We start from the raw sequence: 16357 nt of genomic DNA, 5'->3' as shown, positions 1-16357 counted from the left end.
ATTCACTTTATATAAAACAGACATTCAAAAAAGAAGTTAAAACTTTAAAGCAAAATCAAGAAGCGACAGTTAAAGACAATATAATTCTGTGGCGAAAACTTGAGGCTCTTGAAAACAATAGTAGAATTAATAATTTGAGATTAATAAATTTTCCACAGATCCTCTCCGTTCCTCCCAGAAACATGGTAAAACGGTACTTTTTAGAAATTCTTAATATTCCAGAGGCCTCTTTGCCTCCTCTTACAAGGGTATATTACCTCCCAATTATGTCTCAAGACCACATTGAAGTACAAGACCAACGAGAGACTCCTTTAGATATTTCCGCAATGTTAGAAACTTCTGATCAAGAGGTAGCTAAACCAGCTACTCTCTTAATTACAGTGGCATTATCCCCGGATAAAGATTGGATACTGAAGTTATTCTTTAAAAATAGAATGAAGGACTTTCTTGGTCTCCACATTCAAATTTTTCCAGATGTTTCGAAGGAAACTAAAAAAAAAAAAAAGACGACACCAGTTTCTGTTGCTGAAACCTGGGGTGATACAGATTGGAGGAGTTTTTTTCCTCCGTTATCCATGCAAATATATTGTTAGATACCAATCATTAAAATGTTTTTTTTTTTTATCCGAGTCAGCTGACAAAATTTTTGTCTCAAAAGCGACCGGAAAATGAAGAAACAATAACTCAGGACTAGATATATTTGCTCCTCATCTAGCAAAGAATAGTTATTTTTTCTTTATTAATATAATCTTAGTTCAAATATTACTCAATAATTCTTGGATCCAGCTTTGAGGACTTGAGTGAGATTAATTTGTATCTAAATAGTTATATAGATTATTTCATGTTTTCATTATCTTTTATAAGTTTAATTGTGATTCCTATTATTATTATTGTTAATTCACTATCAGTACAAGATTTTTTATGCTTGGAAAATGTGAAAGTTAATAAATAATTAAATAATTAAAAAAAAAAAAAAAATCACAACCATAACAAAACAATAATATCATAGACAAAAGAATAATCTTTTATGAATACAAAATCTAACAAATATCCCTCCCAACAACTTAGGTCAATTCCTTGCCTACTTTTAACTTGTTTTTTCATAAACTGCCTAGAGCTATGCGTTAGGCCAGTGTATCGCAAACTGTGTGCCGCACGAGATTTCAGGTGTGCTGCGAGACGCCGGGGAGGAGGAGAGGCGCCAGCGCCGGCTGCCTGCCTACAGGATGTGCTTCTCGCGGCGGGAGGCACATCCTGAAGGCAGGCAGCTGCCGCCAACGCCTCTTCTTTTTCTGGACACACACCCCCACTGGCAGCTCAGGGTCCCATTTAGAGCCTCCGCACATGTGCAGACATCAACAGGATGATGTCACACGTTGATGTCCCCACACTTCCAGGTGCCCTCGAGCCGCGGCCACCACTTTAGTGTGCCGCAGCTTGCAAAGTTTGTGAGACCCTACTTTAGGCTTACAGTGTAGCAACTTTTAATAAACCATAAACCACTGGTAATCATAAAAGAAGTCACACTTCATGCACACATCCAGTCTTGTAACAAAGCCATTCAGCTTGCAGCAGAATAAGTGCCACATCACTGTAACAATCAAACCCTCCTTGTGTCCTGAAGTTGGTCTAATTAGAAGGAAGGAATATAATTATGTTCTCCCCTTCACACATGGTTCTATTTGATATACTGTAATTAGGGCATGATGACTGTGTCCTGGGATTTGGTGCTTGCTTTGTGCAGGCCTAGAAAAGAACAACAACTGTACTAGAATCTTCTGGGCAGTGCAATGTGCTCAATCACTGCCAGTATGACTGAAAGAGCAGTGGGGGTGCCCACCGGAGCTTGCGGAATAGCAGGGGGGGGGGGGGAACTGGAGTTAGCTGAATTTGTCACCCTGCTATTACTATTATCTTTAGCTGATGAAGTCTGGGAATCCCACTAGCCTTGCTGTGGCCCAGAACTCTGTGGGCTGTAGTTTGCTGACCCATGCTACAAGGGTTTGGTATACAGTACTCCCTCGATATTCACGGGGGTTCCTTTCCAGGAACCCCCGTGAAACTCGAAAAACTGCGAATACGGTTTTTCATGGGGGAGCCTGAAAAGGGCAGCGGGAGAGCAGCCGGAGCGCCGCAAGTGCAGGAAATCACTCACGGTATGCTCCGACTGCCTCTTCCTGCACTAAGTCGAGCCTTATCCAATCAGGAGCTGCGTGTCAAAGTAGCTCCTGATTGGATAAGGCCAGACTTAGTGCAGGAAGAGGCGGTCGGAGCGTACTGCAAGTGATTTCCTGCACTCGCGGCGCTCTGGCTGCTCTCTCCTGCCTCTCCCACTGCCCTCTCCTTGTTGGCGGTTCATGGTCGAAAAATACCGCGAATGACCGGGACCGTGAACCTCTGACCGCAAACAACCAGGGGAACACTGTATTGGAAAATGAATTCTTGTCATAATTTTAACATAAGTGTAGTAGATTGTAGTGGCACAATGATGAACCACCTATAAATTTTGGCTGAAGCCAAATACTGGATAGTACAAATAGAATTAAAAAGTAGGGGGGAAAAAAATCATTTTTGCACCAAGACTGCAACACTTAGCTTAATATTCAAAAAAAACTTGCACAGTTAGCAGCAATGCCAACTGCATAGGTCCTTCAGGCTAATATTCAAATAGGTTATCAATGGTTAGCGCACTGGGCCGAGAACCAGAGAAACTAGGTTTGATTCCCACTGTGGCTACATACGACCATGGCCAAATGACTTAATCCTCCATTGCCCCAGGTACAAAACTTGGGATTTGATGTGGAGGAGCGGCCTAGTGGTTATAGCAGCTGCCTCAGCACCTTGAGGTTGTGAGTTTGATTCCCACTACAGCTCCTTGTGACTCTGTGCAAGTCACTCAATACTTCATTGCCCCGGGTACAAAATAAGTTCTTGTCTAAACATATGTAAAAGTACCTGTATGTAATATGTAAACTACTATGTTTTGGTTATTAGATTCTTGATTATTCTGTGGTACATATTTAAGTTGGTAAATGGCCAGATATTATCCATTTAATTGTGCACTGAGGCAGGGTGGAGATAGTGCTAAATTTAAACATCTAGCAGCAAAAATTCAGCCACTAAACAAATAATTTATCCATTTAGTTGAAGCCTGTTGAATAGTAATCCTAAGCTAAAAAGATAGTGCCAGGGTAGTGACCAGTCACTCCATATATTCGACGCCATTACCTGTGTGGGCAGGTTAAGCACTGTTGGCAACCGTGCTGGTTGAATACTGATCTGCTTGGATTTGATAATTCTATGCCAGCTAACATCTCACGCTAAGCTTTGAATCCTATAGATAACTGAGATCCATCTCAAGTTAACACTGCTCTTTAACTCTTTTTTCATTTCCTGTACAGCTCCTTCTTCAGTAATGGCTTCGCCGCAAACAGAAGAGTTTTTTGATCTCATAGCCAGTTCTCAGAGCAGAAGATTAGATGACCAGAGAGCCAGTGTCGGTAACTTGCCAGGCCTAAGAATAACGCACAATAACCTGAGCCACCTGAGAGCAGAGGGAGACTCGCAAGAACCTGGAGATGAGTTTTTCAACATGCTAATGAAATGTCAGGTAGGAAAACGGTCCTTAACCAAAGGAGAAATATACTGGCCAAGGTTCTATAAAAGCAGAGTGACTCCAGTGGGGAGACTAAATACCAGCAAGTGGAATGGGTTAATTTCACTTCTTGCCCAGTCTTAATTTTTTTTTTTTTTTTTTTTACTCTTCATCACATAGGGTTACCAGACATTCAGATTTACCCCCAACGCACCCTCTTTTTAGAGGACATGTCTGGGCGTCCGGACGGCTTTTCAAAACCCAGCACTTTGGCTGGGTTTTGAAAAGCTTCCAGCTTGGGACCGCATCGGGAGGGCATCTGCACATGTGCGTGCATGTGATGTCATCGTATCACACGTGCACATGCGTAGATGCCCTCCCAATGTGGCTCCGAGCACGAGAAAGGTTGAAGGGGGCAAGGCTGGAGCGGAATGGAGCGTGACTTAAGCAGAAAGGGGAGGGGTTGGGTGGAACTGGGCGGACCTGGGGGGTGGGGCCATGGGTATGGATTTTACAATAGTAAAATCTGGTAACCCTATCATTACAAGCTTTGCCATGACAGTACTAGAGAATGTTTATAAAATTACCTTCTTTATGTATAATAACAGTTTTTCTGAGGGTAGATCCTGCTTTACACGTGGAAAAGACCTCTTTTAAAGTTACACAGTGGGTTGTGAGCAAAATATAGGCACCGAAAATGTTTATGCCTACTTCTTCGTGATCTGGGCTGTAGCGGTTCTGGAGGAGGAGGAATTGGGAAAGAGTGTGGGCAGAGCAAATGCAAATTTACATGATTGCTTTGGCCCACTATTTCTGTTGATTTTGTGTGCCACTGTTATCTTAACAAAGTCCAATAATAGGCTCCTACTTGGCCTTCATGCATAGATGAGAAGTAATTAAATTACACCCAAAGCACGGAGTACCACACTGTTGTATTGTATGTATAAATTGTACTTGCCATAAACCATCACAATAAAAGTTGAGCTCTTTCAGTAACAGAAAGGGGGGCGGTGGGGAGAAAAGGCCCAGAAGGGTTGACATCACTTCAGGTAAGACTGCAAGCACACAACATTTTAAACCATTCATATTTGATAACACAATCTCAAAAGAAGAGAGACTGGTACCATTAGCTCACAAGAACAAAGATTTAATTTTATGGTCAATTGCCCATCTGCCATATGTAATAATAAAGCATGGTCATGTACTGCTTTCCCATATTGCAGTTCTCCCTCTTCAGACCCCCAGCCTTTCTTTATCAGTAATGTTTAACAAGCAGAGAAGCATTCACGCAGATAAGCAGTTTGTGATAAACAGCACAACAGAGCTGCGCAGACTCAAAGGGCTAGATTCACTAATCTACCTCTTCATGCCTGATCCATGTCCGATCCGCGGCAGGCCAATCAATTCACCAACGCTCAGCATGCAAATGGGGGCGATCGGAGGAATGCCTCCCACCGACCACAAGGATCACTAGTGAGCGATCCTGAAGCATGCGCAGACCATCTGTAGATGATCTGCGCATGCTTAAGGAGCTGCAAGCTGCTTTATTTTTTTTCTGGGTTTTTTTCACGAGCCTGTGGTTTTAACCCGCTTTAAACCCACAGGTTAAAACCACAGGCTCGCAGTGCGGGGAAAGGGCAGGAATCAGGGCAGCAAGCCAGAGCGCAGGGCGACAAGAGAAGAGTCGGGGTTGAAGTCAGGCTGAAAAGGGCAGGACAGGGTGAGGAGTCGGGGCTGAAAAGGGCAGGAGAAGTCGGCAGAGAGCAGGAAAGGTCATGAGCGACCAGTCGCTTCTTTTTGGATCAGCTAGCCCAGTCGGTGTCCTTTGAAAAGTTTAGTGAATCGCATCCCTGCTTACTTTGCATGCTATGTCCCCTCATTTGCATGCATGGATCGGAATCAGATCAGAGAGGTTAGTGAATCGGGTCGGAGGGAAAAAAGGTCGCAAAGGACTCGTAAACCGATCGGTACACGATCGGTTTGCTTAGTGAATCTAGCCAAAGGCACTTTGAGGGGACTTTTTTCCAAAGCCATTCCTGCAGGTGAAACAGCCTCGCTCATGGAAATAAGACTCTGTAATCAACTCTCAGCATATGAATACACTTGAAATTGACTTGCACTGATCAGAGAGATTCTTGCAGACAAATTCAGGATGAGGGAAGCCTCTGCTTTTCCTGGAAAAGGAAGTACAGTTAAAGGGAAAGTAATCCAAGCAAAACCACCTGCACACTGTTCACATATTGGAAGTAATTTTATCAGAAGGTGCCTTGTAAGGTACCTGGTACTAAGCTTATTTTATAAAGACAAGTAGACGCCTTCTTGTCTTTATAAAATGCGAGTGTAAGGGGCAGGTGAAGACATTTGTACCAGCTTTAGGGCTGATGCAATGTCCACACTATACTACTACTATTTATTATTTCTATAGCACTTCCAGAAGCTTGCAGCACTGTACATTAAACACACAAGAGACAATCCCTGCTTGAAAGAGCTTACAGTCTTATTATGACAAACAGGACAAAAATGGTGGATTTCTACACACTGCTTAGGTAGTGAATTACATAGGGAATGATGAGGCGGATAGGGTACAACTAATTGCAGGTGAGACTGGAGATCAGCATTAAATTGTATTAAGCACTTCAGGACTCTCAGGAGATTGCATTCTCTTTGAATTACATGCTCGTTCTCTTAATTTCTCTCTCTTGGTTTTCATCTTTGCAGTCATCGCGAATAGATGATCAACGATGTGCACCACCAGACTCAGTTCCTCGGGGCCCCACCATGCCAGATGAAGACTTCTTCAGCCTCATCCAGCGGGTCCAAGCCAAACGCATGGATGAGCAACGAGTTGACCTCTCTTCTGCTCAAGAAGAGGGAGAGGAAAGAGAAGACCAAGAGGCACAGCAACAGAGGCCAAGCAATAGCTAAAGCAAACACATGAAAAACTTAGTGCCAACACAACAATGCCTCTTCCCTTCAGCCTAGTAACAGCACTCCCAGACATTCAAAATTAAGAAAAACAGGCAGCCTTTCTTAAGATAAAAATGAAAGCAAACAAACTTTGCTTAACCGGCTTCAAGATTGCAGACGGGATCTAGAAATCCATCCTCGCTAAACTCTTCAAGGTCAACAAGAGCTCAGAAACAAGGAGAAACTCTCAATCATTTTTCTGCCGATCACTTATAGGCAAATGACATTTTTAAGTGACTAAAACCTACCACAGCAAAAAGAGGCTGTTGAAATGATGATCAGGATCACAGACTGGAACCCGAGTACAAGGAAGCACATTTCCAACTAACCAGTTGGGGGGATGATTTGCAATATTGAAGCCAGTGCTTTTAATAGATGTGCTGTATCTCATTGAAAAGTAGTCCTAGGAGGAAAGATAGTCCACTCCCTCCCTGTTCTGATATACAGTAAAGACTGTGGACAGTGTGATAATGGAAGTCATGTTAAAAGATGCTTCACTTACTACTGTTTCCACCCTGGTATCCAAGGCAAGGAAACAGCTGAGATTTGCATGGAGGCGGTGAAAGAGAAATAGCAACTTGGCCATTTGAGTAGGAATGGTCTGGTTGGCTATTTAAACCACATAGGGGCTAATTCTACAAAAACATGCTTAGAATTAGGTGACAAGTGCACATATAAATGCCAGTATTCATACTTGTGTATATGGCAATAATCTGATTATATGCTATTAAGTAAGTATGCACCAGTGTTCAAAGGTGTGTACTTAGCAGGACATTGTATGGGTAGAATTTGGATGGGGCACACACCCAAGTAAATTATATAATGCTATAATTTACATATGTACTTTGCCATTCTAGGTGCAAGATCTACGGGTGGCATTGTGTCTGTGCTATTTGATTGATTATGCTAGTATACTATCAAGAAAGGTAGGCACCCTCTTAGAATTATAATGTCTCACACATCACTTACCTTTATTAGGGAATGTGAAGACAAGGCCACTGAAATTACTGTTTGAAAAGACTATAGTAGAAGTTAAGAATGATTATTGCTCAGTTGAGCAGGAATAAAACTATCCAAAATATGGAATTTCTGTTGGTCAAGTCCCCAGAAATCATTGCAATATACACTTTTTGTGCCCTTCCACAAAAGTGCTAAAATGCTTTGCATTGGGCATTAAATCTTAAAATGTTCGATCTGTAGTTCTGGAAGTTTTGTGTTTCACATTGTGACCAAGGTGGGAAGGGATGGCGATTCTTGTACAATACAGGCTTTTCCAAATCTGGCTCCAAGGGCTGGGGTCTAGCCACTTATGAGGCATGGGTAACAGGTGGCTTCATCAGTACAGTCACAATCCTAGCTCCTCTAGGACCTACTAGTAAAATCAAGCAAAAGCCAGCACTAGGACCAAATTCTTCCCAAGGAGCTGGGAGAATGGAAGCCCCATAAAAGCTATTCTTCAACTGAGATAGTTTGCCTTAAGGACTAAAACCAAGCTAAGAATTAGTGGAACTGGCAGAGCACTACAGTTTTAGCCCACATGCCAGAAAGAACTGAAAAGCAAACTATAGTTGGAACACTAGGCTCTCAGAGCATTAAGGTAAATGCCACACCTGTGAATGTATTATCCTATTTATTTCTAATTGTGCATTTATTGGGTGTTTCCACCCCTAGAGGTACTTTTATTTGTTTTTTACAACAGTATCTGCCAAATATAATATATAAGGCTTTGGGGGAGTTTTGTGCTTTAATAAAATATTTTGTGGTCTAAGTCTCAGCTGTACGAGTGGTGACTGCGGATGGGCAGTTTGGCCTCTATCTGCCATCATGTTTCTATGCTGCACAATTATGCACTGCTGAGAGAGTAGTTAATCCCCTGAAGCAGCCGGTGTTAGCCAGTGAAACAAGAGTCTTTGTCAGGTGTTTGGATTAAGATGCTGCGGGAAGCTTGGATTAAGATATTGCAATGACTTTATGGAAATTTTGATTATAAAGAAGTGCACGGAGTGAGAAAGTCACTTTGGAAAATCTACAGCTAAGTAATTTTGCAGTGTTTATCTTGAGTGAGCTAGTTACTGAAGACATTTGTTTTGAACTTTGATGGAGTTTTTTATGCGGATGATAATACTGAAGACAGCCATTAAGTTGGATATTGTATCCATTTGCTGTCACTTTGGTTTGAGGGTTTTTTTTTCTCCATGTTAAAAATTTTACAAAATATGGGCCTCTCTTGCAACCTTCAAGTATTAATATTCGGTAACATTTTCTAGTAGAAACATAGAAAGATGACGGCAGAAAAGGGCTACAGCCCATCAAGTCTGCCCACTCTACTGACCCACCCCATTAAGTCTGAGTGCTAATGACCTAGTTCCTTAACTCGACCCTCGTAGGGATCCCACGTGGATGTCCCATTTATTCTTAAAGTCGAGCACGCTGGTGGCCTTGATCACCTGCACCGGAAGTTTGTTCCAGTGATCTACCACCCTTTCTGTGAAGAAATACTTCCTGGTGTTACCACTAAATTTCCCTCCTCTGAGTTTGAGCGGATGCCCCCCTTGTGACTGAGGGTCCCTTGGGAAAGAATATGTCGTTTTCCACTTTGACACGACCTGTGACGTACTTAAATGTCTCAATCATGTCACCCCTTTCCCTGCGCTCCTCTAGAGTATAGGAGCTATAGTATAGAGTATAGTAAGCTGTGAATGTTACCCCCCCACGTTGACTGAGTGTGTGATATCTAAAGTAGACGCCTCATTTACTACTGTTTCTCTCCTGGTATCCAGGGTAAGGAAACGGCAGAGATTTGAATGAAGTCAGTAGAAGAGAAGTAGCAAATTAGCCAGTTGAACAGAATGGTCTGTTAGTTCATTTACACCAAATAGGGATAATTCTATAGAAAGCCACCTAGATCTAGGTAGCAAATACACATACAGGTGCTGGCATTCTAATCATTTACATGCATACATGAACACATATGTGTTAAACTATATTTAGCTGGTTACATGTTATTCTGAACAGATAAGGACCTGGCTCAGCTGGAAATAAAATGAACATAAGAATAGCCTTACTGGGTCAGACCAATGGTCCATAAAGCCCAGTAGCCCATTCTCACGGTGGCCAATCCAGGTCACCGGTACATGGCCAAAACCCAAGGTGTAGCAATATTCCATGATACCAATACAGGGCAAGCAGTGGCTTCCGCCATGTCTTTCTCAATAACAGACTATGGACTTTTCCTTCAGGAACTTGTCCAAACCTTTCTTAAAACCAGCTACGCTATCCGCTCTTGCCCATGTTGGAATATTAAAGCACCTCTTAATAGGATTTATGCTTCAGAAAACTGCAGATTGTTTTATGCAACTGAACAAGGCAACAGGGAAAGACATGAACCAACCAATTCTTCAGCAAAAGCATGCTTCCAAAGCGCCACCAATGGTTGTTACAGAGTAAAACTAAAAATAATAAATCAGGACACGTATGCCCTTTATTCTCAAGGAGACCAAAATGTGTAGCAGCAGGCCATCTAGAACATCCTGGAGTATGCTATAGGGGTGACTGCAAGTAGAGAGCTTATTACCCTGCACTAGAGAGCCCACAGCACAAGGGCATGTGGGGTAATTAGCAATGAAGATGAGTCCGCAATAGTAAATCTAACTTCCTTTCTTAGTCATGCAGCTATAGCTGTGCTTCAGTGAAAATGTCCTTGTTGTTATGTCAAAACCACCATGTTTCTTGAATTAGTCACTGAATGCCTAACAGTGGTCTTCACTAATTTTTAAGTCAGGGCCACTTTGGATCCAAATAAGCTGAAGGAGAGCAACCAAATATCTTTCCATGCAAGGCTGCAACATTCTGACCAGTGTGTGTCAATGCCATCTGCCCCACCAGCTCAATTTCAAATTTTTTATTGAGGGTATCTTCAAGTAGGTAGGCATTTTAAAATGCATATGAAAAGCCTTACTAGGTAGACCTTAGGAACCTAGAAGATTGGGCATCCAAATGGCAGATGACATTTAATGTGGAAAAATGCAAAGTGATGTACATTGGGAAGAATAATTCAAATCATAGGGATCAGTGCCCAAGAAAAAGATTTGGGTGTCATCATAAACAAAATGCTGAAACCTTCTACCTAATGTGCAGCAGTGGCCAAAAAAAGCAAGCACAATGCTAGGAATTACAGTAAAACCTTGATTTGCGAGCATAATTCGTTCCGGAAATATACTTGTAATCCAAAGCACTCGTATATCAAAGCAAATTTCCCCATAGGAAATAATGGAAACTCAGACAATTTGTTCCACAACCCAAAAACTTTAATACAAAATACTGTATGTACTCGTATTGCACTCCTGCAGCATCAAAGAGAGAACCATCGGCTCAGTTGTGATGTGTGTATACTGTATGTACTTGTATTGCAAGACATTGCTTGTATATCAAGTTAAAATTTAATGAAATGTTTTGCTTCTCTTGCAAAACACTTGCAAACCAAGTTACTTGCAATCCAAAGTTCTACTGTATTAGAAAACAGACAGTAAACAAGACTAAGAAAGTTATAATGCTTCTTTATCGCTCCATGGTGCAACCTCACCTTATGAACTGCATTCAATTGTATCACCATATCTCTAAAAAGATATAGCGGAATTAGAAAAGGTTGAATGAGTGACCAAGATGATAAAGGGGATGGAACTGTTATATGAGGAAAGACTAAAGAGGTTAGGGCTCTTCAGCTTGGAAAAGAGATGGCTGATCGGAGATATGATTGAAGTCTACAAAATCCTGAGTGGTGTAGAATAGGTACAAGTGGATGCAATTTTTATATATTTATTTATATATATATATATATATATATTGTAATTTTTGACAGAGTGGACCATTTGCCATTCTCAATAAACAAATATATAAATATATATTTATATATTTATATATTTGTTTATTGAGAATGGCAAATGGTCCACTCTGTCAAAAATTACAAAGACTAGACACTTGAAGTTACAGGGAAATAATTTTAAAACCAATAGGAGGAAATATTTTTTTCACTGAGAATATTTAAGCTCTGGAACGTGTTGCCAGAGGATGTAGATGGGATTTAAAAAGGTTTGGACAACTTCCTGAGGAAAAGTCCAATGTCTGCTACTGAGACATTGGGGGAATCCAATGCTTGCCCTTGGACCAGTAGCATGGAATGTTGCTACTATCTGAGTCTCTGGCAGGTACTTGTCATCTGAATTGTCCATAATGAAAACAGTATGCTGGGCTAGATACACCATTGGTCTGACTCACTCAGTATGGCTATTCTTATGTTTTATCAAAATCTGCAGTAAAAAGCTTTCCTGTGGCCACAACCTGACCAACTTTTGATGACAGGGAAATCCCCACAGGAGCCTTCTTTTTTTTATTTTATTTTATTTATAACAAGAGATTATATAAAACAATAATCATCCCTAAGGAGCTATCCTCAAATCCACAAAACACTGGTACAAATCCAGGGAAAAGGGCATCAAAACAGAAGTGCAATAAGAATAAATATATCTCAATCCCCTATCCCTCAATGCCCCTCCCCCCCCCAATCTCTGGCTCAATCACAAAATGTGAGCTGGTTAAGTATTACATGCTCACCACTCCAAATATGAGTCCCAAGTTTTATGATACAGAATAAATCAACCATATTTATAAACTGTTAACTTAAGACATCGGACAGATATAATCTAATTTTACTAAAACAAAGTCCAGTGAAGGTGTGGTAGGACGTTTCCAAGATCTAGCGAGAGCAATTTTAGCCGCCACATAAAAAGACGTGGCAAATTTGTGGGCTGCCCTGGACAACCATGCACTCATAAATGTGGAAGACAATAGTCATTTGTTGAGGATAAGTAATCTTCAGAATATCACTTAAAGTTTAGATCATCAGTGACCAAAAAGAGTGCACTACAGGGCATGTCCACCAGATATGAAAGAAAGTTCCGCTAGCGCTATAGTGCCTCCAGCAAAGATCACGGTTTTCAGAAAAAAGTCTGGAAAGCTGAGCCAGAATGAGGTGCCATTGATAGAAAATTTTATAGCCATTTTCAATAAGGGGTGCAGCTATAGACACTTTAAACAGGGGACTGAAAATACAAGTCCACTGGGAGGTAGAGTAGGAATGCGCCAAACTCCCCTCCCATCGGGCTACATAGAGAGCTGAGGAATCCCTTTGGACCAGGAGAGCTCGATAAAGCCAACTGAGGCCCCCCTCCCACCCTGTTCCCATACTTAAAGCCTTTTCTAAATGAGTCTCACCCAATTCCAATTCTTCCCACCCCTTAGAATTAAGAAGATTTTGAAGCTGGTTATAATAAAATAGATCTCTATCAGTAAGTCCATACTCGCTACCTAAATCTTCAAAGGGGAGTATCTGACCACCCAGATCTGATTTAAGGTCCTGAAAGAGCCCAATTAAGAAATGGCTATAATACTGATTATGTGGAAAATCAGAACAGTTTGTGGCATAGTTTAATCCAGACAGGGGTTGTCGCATAAGAACATTAAGCCCAGGAAGAAGCTGTCTTGTTTTATTTAAAGCAGTGGTCTCAAACTCAAACCCTTTGCAGGGCCACATTTTGGATTTGTAGGTCCTTGGAGGGCCTCAGAAAAAAAATAGTTAATGTCTTATTAAAGAAATGATAATTTTACATGAGGTAAAACTCTTTATAGTTGATAAATCTTTCCTTTTGGCTAAGTCTTAATAATAATATTGTCATTTATAGCTAAAAAGACATGATCAAGAAACTGTTTTATTTTACTTTTGTGATTATGATAAACATACCGAGGGCCTCAAAATAGTACCTGGCGGGCTGCATATGGCCCCCGGGCCGTGAGTTTGAGACCACTGATTTAAAGGGAGCCAGGGAAGGGCCCACAGAAGAAGGGAAGGCACCTTAAATTGTTCCATGTGGATCCAAAGATTATAAAGGTCCCCATATCCATTCAGCAATAACTTACAACTGGGCAGTCTGGTGGTATAATGCAAAGTGAGGTACTCCCATGCCCCCTCTCAGCTTTGTCAGATAAAGCATCAACTGGCTCACTCGGTGTTTTTTTCTTCCAGATATAGGAAAAGTCTTTTAGTGTAATATTAGAAAATGAAATGGCGGGAAGGGGTAAAACGCGGACCTCACGGACCTGATGGACCTCGCGGATCTAAACCCGTACGGCCTTAAAAATCTGAGGTCCGTGTCGGTCCGTGTCCGTGCCGCTTGTAGTTTCTGTTGCTGACAGACCTTGATTGAGATTTTAGCACTGACGGATCCGTCTCAGCATAGGGAGGGAAAAGTGTTAGGATCCGTCAGCGCTAAAAATCTCTTCGAGGTCTGTCAGAGCCAGAGACTAGTGCTGGAGCTGCAGAGCAGAAGCCAAGAGAGCGGGGATATAGGTTTTGGACGTGCGTTATGGAAAAGAAGTCTCCAAACTCCAGCGCTACTCTCTGGCTCTGACAGACCTCGAAGAGATTTTTAGCGCTGACGGATCCTAACACTTTTCCCTCCCTATGCTGAGATGGATCCGTCAGCGCTAAAATCTCAATCAAGGTCTGTCAGCAACAGAAACTACAAGCGGCACGGACATGGACCGACACGGACCTCAGATTTTTAAGGCCGTACAGGTTTAGGTCCGCGAGGTCCACGTTTTACCCCTTCCCTGAAATGGCTTCTTTAAACGTTTTAAGAGCGAGAAGGCAGGGAGGCCTGGCATTGTAGGCAGTCCTGTTCTAATGTACCAGCAGTAATAAGGCAACATTAAGCCAGGTGAATACAGCAGGGTTTAATTTGTTTGCTTTGATTCCCGCTGTGTGAGCACACATCACTTTCAGTTTTCTTAATTTACCCTGCTGCCTCCTCCAAAGCCTCAAGCCCAGAACAAGGGAATTGCTGAGCTAAAAATAAACTAAAAATACACCCCAAGAGACAGCACTTTCTCACCGTGCAGCATTAACCTGATTTGTTTGTTTTCCACTTCAAGGACTGTAAAAACAAACTGCAGATGGCTTTCCATATTGGGCCTCTCTTAAGTACTGGGTCTAACTTTAACCAGCTTCCTTCTTTCTTTGAGGATTCCACTGTGCTGATCAGCTAATGCTTCAACTGTGCCCAGTTACCCCTGGGAAGAAAGGGGAAAAAGTTCATTCCTCCCATTAGCAACATGCTAGCTTTTATCTATGGACTACAGAGGCTGTCCTAAAGGCAGGGAGGGGGTGAGGCCTTGGACCATATGTAGAGCTTTGCACAATCACAACTGCATGGGTTGTTTCATATGTAAAAGAAACTCAAAAGATGGAGTCTCGATGGTCATCCAAACATGGTGGTCAAGAGTACTAAAAGTCTGTAACCAATGAACGGCGGTCCATAGACAACGGCGCGAAAGACAAAGGCGCGCGCCGACAACTGAGCACAAAACGGAGGCGCGCGCTGCTCAAAATTACAGTTTTTAGGGGCTCCGACGGGGGGTTTTATTGGGGAACCCCCCCACTTTACTTAATAGACATCGCGCCGGCGTTATGGGGGGTGTGGGGGGTTGTAACCCTCCACATTTTACTGTAAACTTAACTTTTTCCCTAAAAACAGGGAAAAAGTTAAGTTTTCAGTAAAATGTGGGGGGTTACAACCCCCCACACCCCCCACAACGCCCCCACAATGCGGCGCAATGTCTATTAAGTAAAGTGGGGGGGTTCCCCCCACGCCCCCCCCCCCGTCGGAGCCCTAAAAACAGTAATTTTGAGCGGCGCACACCTCCGCGCTGCGCTCAATTGTCTGGGCGCGCCTTTGTCCCGGCACGCTTTTGACCTGACACCATGAACGGCATGCTTGGTGACAATTTTATTAAATATAATTCAGGGATCTTGCATGCACAGCGATTCGGCTGGAAACGCAGGACAAATAACACAACTGTGCTGGTGCAGATCGCCATCGATATATTTAACTCTAATCTAATCCACAATTTATTAATCGCACTATACCAAAAAGGTTCAAGGCGTTTTACATTCAAAGAGGCTGTAAAATCTACGGGAAAATAGAAAAGCAATCAATAATTAAAATATCATCATAACATGAATATTACAAGAAGTCATACAATAAAGTTTTCAAATTTTTACCAATCCTTAAGTAATCGATATCAGTCCTAATGTAAACAGGTAGATTATTCCAAATTGTAATGGCAGCGTAAGCAAAAGAGGAGTTGAGCTGTCGCTTATACCATACTCTAATCCAGTGTTCTTCAACCTTTTTACACCTATGGACCAGCGGAAATAAAAGAATTATTTTGTGGACTGGCAAAAATATATAAGGTATAAGTGTGTAAAAATGAAACGTCCAATTAATGCAAAAGTTTTAAACAAAAATTAGAATATAGCATGCAAAGAACCAATGAGAAAGAAAGAAAAAAAGAAAAATAAGGAAAAAATATGTAAGCCCAGGCAGAAGAAACTGGCTTGAAAGTCACAAAAAGATGAGAATTACCTCTTGAGATCCTGTTAGGGGCCTGCTGCCTGACTTGATAACTTAAAACGCTAAATCAAAAGTACGGAATATATTTAAGCAAAGCTTGTGAAAAACATTTTAAGAAGCTCTGCATGCTTAAAGAGGTGGTCAAAATTAGAAAACAAATCCAAAAGGGCTTACCAGATTTGTAGAACGCTGCGGGCTTCCGCCTGAGCCAAAAGATGTCGCTGCTAAATGAAACTGCATGTGAAAATGAAACTGATTTAAAGCACTTCTCCTCGTGCCAAAATATAACGTCAGCAGAATGTGATGACAATAGTCTCAAACCTTCAAA

The 16357-nt window shown here is 41.8% G+C and overlaps 1 protein-coding gene across 1 annotated transcript in view; it reads left to right on the top strand.

Moving 5' to 3' along the window:
• GPSM1 (G protein signaling modulator 1) overlaps positions 1–8330 on the top strand; it is a 283173-nt gene extending 274843 nt beyond the window's left edge. The window contains exons 13-14 of the mRNA XM_033962239.1: positions 3402–3610; positions 6314–8330. Of these exons, the coding sequence (XP_033818130.1) occupies positions 3402–3610; positions 6314–6520 (416 nt within the window). The 3' untranslated portion in view covers positions 6521–8330. The remainder of the gene's footprint in view (positions 1–3401; positions 3611–6313) is intronic.
• Positions 8331–16357: the final 8027 nt, after the last annotated feature.

The sequence above is a fragment of the Geotrypetes seraphini genome, chromosome 10 (assembly GCF_902459505.1).
Source record: "Geotrypetes seraphini chromosome 10, aGeoSer1.1, whole genome shotgun sequence".
NCBI lineage: Eukaryota > Metazoa > Chordata > Amphibia > Gymnophiona > Dermophiidae > Geotrypetes > Geotrypetes seraphini.
This window is presented reverse-complemented; position numbering and strand designations above follow the sequence as displayed.